General features: G+C 48.3%; 1 protein-coding gene across 1 annotated transcript in view; it reads left to right on the top strand.

Annotated features, from left to right (window-relative positions):
- Positions 1–1,674: 1,674 nt before the first annotated feature.
- The window catches only part of TLN1 (talin 1), a 27,128-nt gene continuing 22,788 nt past the window's right edge, over positions 1,675–6,014 (top strand). Inside the window, exons 1-9 of the mRNA XM_008577784.1 lie at positions 1,675–1,839; positions 2,077–2,174; positions 2,438–2,567; positions 2,674–2,826; positions 3,068–3,210; positions 3,311–3,438; positions 4,151–4,211; positions 4,847–4,951; positions 5,284–5,439. Of these exons, the coding sequence (XP_008576006.1) occupies positions 1,710–1,839; positions 2,077–2,174; positions 2,438–2,567; positions 2,674–2,826; positions 3,068–3,210; positions 3,311–3,438; positions 4,151–4,211; positions 4,847–4,951; positions 5,284–5,439 (1,104 nt within the window). The 5' untranslated portion in view covers positions 1,675–1,709. The remainder of the gene's footprint in view (positions 1,840–2,076; positions 2,175–2,437; positions 2,568–2,673; positions 2,827–3,067; positions 3,211–3,310; positions 3,439–4,150; positions 4,212–4,846; positions 4,952–5,283; positions 5,440–6,014) is intronic.

Genomic DNA, 6,014 nt, shown 5'->3' with positions numbered 1-6,014 from the left:
TTTGTTGGTTGTCTTTTAACGCTGCTAATTGTTTCTTTTGCTATGCAGAAGCTCTTTAGTTTGATATAATCCCATTTGTTTATTTTTCCTTTGGTCGCCCGTGCTTTTGCTTCTGTGTCCAGTCCTATTTCCTGAAGTGTTTCTCCTATGTTTTCTTTAAGAAGTTTTATTGTTTCAGGGTGTATATTTAATTCTTTAATCCATTTTGAGTTGACTTTAGTGTATGGTGAAAGGTATGGGTCTAGTTTCATTCTCCTGCATATGGGTATCCAGTTCTCCCAGCACCATTTGCTGAAGAGGCAGTCTCTTCCCCAGTGTATAGGCTTGGTGCCTTTGTCAAAGATCAGATGGCTGTAGGTGTATGCCCAACCCAGCTCTTCAAACCCCTTCACCCTCTGCCTCCTCCCAACTTCCCTGGTTCTGAATCCTAACACCCCCAACATCTGCTCCTCAACCAGTCCCCCTAGTCCTGCTTTTTCCCCCTTGGGACTAGCAGTTTGCCAGCAGAGGAATGGATAGCTTGGATTTGATCATTCTCTTCGTTAAAAGGCACCCAATCCCTTTACCAAACTGGGTTGCATCATTAGCTGCCAGGTTTGTCTTCTTACCTCCTGTGGGCCACCTTCCACCTTTAGTGTCTCCTCCAGCTCGCTGAGAGGTGGTACCAGGAGGTTGGAGGAAGCTGGGGTAGGACTAGTATGCTGAGCTGCACTGAAAATACTGTCAGGGGAGGCAGCTGAGATGGAGGAAAGAGTTTGAGAAGGACTTGCCTAATTGGAGAGAGCATAGGAGGACCGAGTATTGACTTAGTAGCTTGGAAGAAGTAAGGAATGAGGTAGAAGGACAGGGCTCTTTCTCTGACCTGTCTTGAAACTTTATCCTCACCTCGCAGGGTCTGTTTCCCCTTCTGCAAAATCGATGAGCTGACCAGATAATTTCCGAGATCCCTTTGGACTACAGAATCATAATTCTAGCTTGATTGTCAGGGAAGCCAAATATGGGGCTAGGCTCTTTGGGGAGGCCCTGAACATCTCAGGTTAGAGTAAAACTGGGGCAAGGGGGACCTGGATGGTTTGAACAGCCAGTATTTGGTCTCCCTGCCAGGCTAGCTGGAGTTTGTTTGGAGGCTTCAAGAGCCCTTGGGAATTATCTAATATAACGTCTTTATTTTGCAGAGGAGGCTAAAGCTATAAGAGGAAAGGTCATGTGATGAATTGGGTCAGAGCTCTGAAAATCCCAGACAGGGAAAAGCCAGCAGGACTCAGTGGGAGACAAAAAGAGAAAAATACTGAACCAGGCAAATATGAAAACAAGGCAGGGGCAGGGCTGGGAAAGGAGGTGAGCAGGGACAAGGGGCAAGAAAGACACCTGGAAGAAAGAAGGGAGGCACAGGTTCCAGTGGTGGGGGCAGAGCGTCGTCCTCAGGTAACACTGCCTTTCAGACTTTCTATTGTACCTTGCAGACCAGCCTCTCCCTCAGAGTTCTTAAATGGTCAGGACTGGTTCTTTCGATGTAAATGAGCTTTTACTCTTTAAAATTATTTAATAAGACAAAAACAACCTTATTACTATCTGCTTTGGTGAGTTCCTTTCAAAAATACTCCTCCCTGGAACTCCGCTGTCTGGGGGGCCTCTTCAATGAGAGTGTATTCTAATGCCCTGATGCCTCAGGCCAGGTAAAGCCAGGCTGGAGAGGAAAAGCTGCCACCATGGTTGCACTTTCGCTGAAGATCAGCATTGGAAATGTGGTGAAGACAATGCAGTTTGAGCCGTCTACCATGGTGTACGACGCCTGCCGCATCATTCGAGAGCGTATCCCAGAGGCCCTGGCTGGCCCTCGTGAGTCTGACTACAGTGGCTGGGAAGGGAGTCCTCAGTCCCTTCTGGTCCCCAGGCTTTAGGCCTTAAGGGATGACCCTATTGTCCCCTAAGGCTACCCACCTCTCAAGTCTATGCTCCATGGTTCTCCTTCCCCTTTAGGCCAAGGTCATGGGAGAAATAGTGATGGGCAGTGGTGCAGCTGTCCAGCCACACTGAGGCCTTCTTAAATATAAGGTCATTCATCCTCTCTTTTAGCCAGTGACTTTGGGCTGTTTCTGTCAGATGATGACCCTAAAAAGGGCATATGGCTGGAGGCCGGGAAAGCTTTGGATTACTACATGCTCAGAAATGGGGTGAGTATCACTTGGTCAACGGCCACCAGCATCCTCTTCCATCAGTTCTCCCATTTTACCTCCTATTTTCAGCGCTCACATCTGTTGTCTCCGACCCCTCCCCCATGCTTGCTTTCTATTAGAGGCAGTTATAATACCCTGCTTTTGAATGAACCACCATAGTCTTCCTTTCAATACTTCACTTTCCTCCCCTCTTGCCGTATAAAAAGTAAGTAATACCCCTAGCTTAAAGTAGGTCCCTACCTCCTTTTCCTGCCCAACAGGACACCATGGAGTATAGGAAGAAACAGAGACCCCTGAAGATCCGTATGCTTGATGGAACTGTGAAGACTATCATGGTGGATGACTCTAAGACCGTCACTGACATGCTCATGACTATCTGTGCCCGCATTGGTAAGGGGTCCCAGTAGGGCTGATGGCCCAGGCAGGGAAGCTCCAGCTCTGCCAAAAGACATGGATGCAGAGCCTGGGGAGCTATCAAACCATCCCCCTCCCCCAGGCATCACTAACCATGATGAATATTCGCTGGTTCGAGAGCTGATGGAAGAGAAAAAGGAGGAGGTGACAGGGACCTTACGAAAGGACAAGACATTGCTACGAGATGAAAAGAAGATGGAGAAACTAAAGCAGAAATTGCACACAGATGACGAGTGTAAGCAGAACTGGAAAATAGAAGGGCCTTGGAAATGGGGGGGGGCAGCCACTTCATTATTTATTCAGCATCTGCTTTTGCAAGGCACTGTTTTACACACTGGGGATGCATCAGTAATAAATTTACATTCATGGAACTTACGTTTTAGTGAGGGAAGGTAGGAGATGAAGAGATAAAAACCCAGACACCAAACAGCACAGGGGCCGTGGGGGTTTGGCATTGAGGGGCCTCTCTGTCCCAGTGAACTGGCTGGACCACGGCCGGACACTGAGGGAGCAGGGAGTGGAGGAGCATGAGACGTTGCTGCTGCGGAGAAAGTTCTTCTACTCAGACCAGAATGTGGATTCCCGAGACCCTGTACAGCTGAACCTTCTTTATGTGCAGGTAGAAGAGGACTTGGCTTGGGGCGGGGAGGGCAGAAGCACAGTAGGGGGTATCCCTACACCCACACACAGCATTCACCTCCTTTGCCTGTGCTCTGCAGGCACGAGATGACATCCTGAATGGCTCCCACCCTGTCTCCTTCGACAAGGCCTGTGAGTTTGCTGGCTTCCAATGCCAGATCCAGTTTGGGCCCCACAATGAGCAGAAGCACAAGGCTGGCTTCCTCGAGTGAGTGACCCACATCCTGTATCCTGTCAGGGCCCAGCTCTTTCTGCATTTGTGACCCCAACAGGCCTGTCTTCATCCCAGACCTTTTCTCCCTGTTTCCTCTTCCGAGGTACCAGGGTTTGACCCACGTGGGTACCTTCTAGCTGCCATCATCCGTTTTTCTCCTCAGTGGCCCCATGTAGAATATGAACATGGTTCAGTATCTCTGCACCTGCCCCCTACCCCTGAAGCAAGCATGTAACTTTTTTTTTTTTTTTGAGATTCTCTGAAGAATTTTGCTGCAGTAGCCAGGGGGAAACAGGGTAAAATTCTCCTCACAGGGCGGTCTCACAAGTCTCATCCGCTGTTATTTCTCGGAGTGCAGAGTTTGGTATGGCTTTCTCAGCTTTCTGAGTGCATGGTCATCCTTCGCAGGAGCTCTTTCTCCTCCTGGTTCTCTGAAATGGTGCTCTAGACCCTCAGGGACTGAGCCTCCAACTTAAACTCCCTCAATCCCTTCCCCTGCAGGGAGAGACACAGGTCACATGCAAGAGCTCATGCTAAGTCACCTCTATTTCAGAAGACATTCCAGGCTCTTTTCCCTCAGAGTCTTCCTTCTCCCCAGAGATAACACTGTCCTAGACACTTCCTCACACCTGTAGGCCCACAGTTCATGGCCCACTTGTCCCCCGATGCTGTCCACTACATGCTGACCCTCCCTTTTCTGGTATAGCCTGAAGGACTTCCTGCCCAAGGAGTATGTGAAGCAGAAGGGAGAGCGTAAGATCTTCCAGGTGAATGGGGGTAGGGGAAAGTGTTTGGGATGACCGGGGAGCTTTGCTGCTTCATCCTACTGACTAAATGGACCCTGCCTCTTCCCCATCTCCTGCACCCCGCTTCTGCCCACCAAGCTGGTCTCCCACCTCTCCTGTGCCAAGAAAGCAGAAGACTTGGCTTTTGTCTCAGCATCGTCACTGCTTTTGCTGTGGAATTCAGTTCAATATTCTTGTTTTCTTTTCCTTACCTCTAACAAGGAATAACAATACCTGCCCTGCATAGAATTGACAGGAAAACGAAATGAGATAGTATACCTAAAATTAATGTGAAAGTATAATCTTTGTCCAAATGTAAGGTGTTACCCCTACTCTGAGTACTAAGCCCAAAAGGCCTTCTCTTTCACCTTCTCCTTCCTAACCTTCATGTCTCCAGAATGTCTGCAAGTTCCTTAACCATATCCCTTGAATCATCGCTTCTGCATCTCCCTGATCAGCCCCCATCCCATCACCCGCTCATTTCTCATATCTTGTATTTTGAACCTTTCATGTGTCCCCATAATACTCTCCTGCTATAGTTAACATCCCATCTTAACTCCTTAGCTGCGATATTATTCCCATATTTTGCTAAATCCTTCCCCATTTCGTACTCTAAGGCACACAAGAATTGTGGGCAGATGAGTGAGATTGAAGCCAAGGTACGCTACGTGAAGCTAGCCCGTTCCCTCAAGACTTATGGTGTCTCCTTCTTCCTGGTTAAGGTGGGTTACAGACTCTTCTCACTGCCCTCCTTACTTCCCACTCTTGCCCTTTTCTTTCTCTCTAAGGTCTCTGACCCTGCCCTCAGCCACATTTCCCACCATTCCCTTTTAGTCCTATTCTCTACCTTGCTCTGGTGTTGTGAAAACCTGCCTGCTGTCAGTCCTCCACCTCTATTTCCCTCTCTACCCTGCGTTTTCCCTTGTCCCTAACAGAGCCTTCTCCTGGCCCATCCGTGGACGCCCTAGTTTTATCCCTCCTCGCCACCTCAGCATCCGCTTGTGGTCTAGAGCTGATCTGATCATTTGCCTCTCATTCAACCTCTGCCTCACAGGAAAAGATGAAAGGGAAGAATAAGCTAGTGCCCAGGCTTCTGGGCATCACTAAGGAGTGTGTGATGCGAGTGGATGAGAAGACCAAGGAGGTGATCCAGGAATGGAACCTCACCAACATCAAACGCTGGGCTGCCTCTCCCAAGAGCTTCACCCTGGTGAGTCTGGGGGTTTTGTCAAGAAAGGGCTTTGGGATTTCCAAAGAAGGAGCAGCTGCAGAGGTCTTTCCCTCTGCCTTGGGGTAGGTGCACTGAGTGTGACTGCAGAAAAAAGTACTTTGGAACTGTTGCAATGGAGTTTAGAGTAGATGGAGAAACTCCCTTCTGGAGAGTGATCCTTAAATGAAACAGCTGATGGACTTACTCTTTAAAATCAACGGAACAAAAGTGTAATCAACAAGCTGAGATCACAGGAATTCTTGGAACTATATTTGGGGATTATGAATTGAAATCTGATACCAACTTGATGAAGTACTCCCATGATAGAAATAGAAATTATAGTAAATGCTATTTTTCTATTTTGGATACTGGTGCCAGCCTTTAAGTACTGTCATTTAATGACAAATGTTTATGTCCTCCTAATTTTATCATCAGGGTGATAGTAAAAGAGATCTCCCAAATGACATGTATTTGAATCTGTGTGGCACAAAGCCCACTCCTTAGAAATAACATATTTCGGGGCCGGCCCGGTGGCGCACTGGATAGTGCGCCGCTTGGGAAGTGCGGTGGCGCTC

The sequence above is a fragment of the Galeopterus variegatus genome, unplaced genomic scaffold, assembly GCF_000696425.1.
Source record: "Galeopterus variegatus unplaced genomic scaffold, G_variegatus-3.0.2 Scaffold1578, whole genome shotgun sequence".
NCBI classification, from domain to species: domain Eukaryota; kingdom Metazoa; phylum Chordata; class Mammalia; order Dermoptera; family Cynocephalidae; genus Galeopterus; species Galeopterus variegatus.
This window is presented reverse-complemented; position numbering and strand designations above follow the sequence as displayed.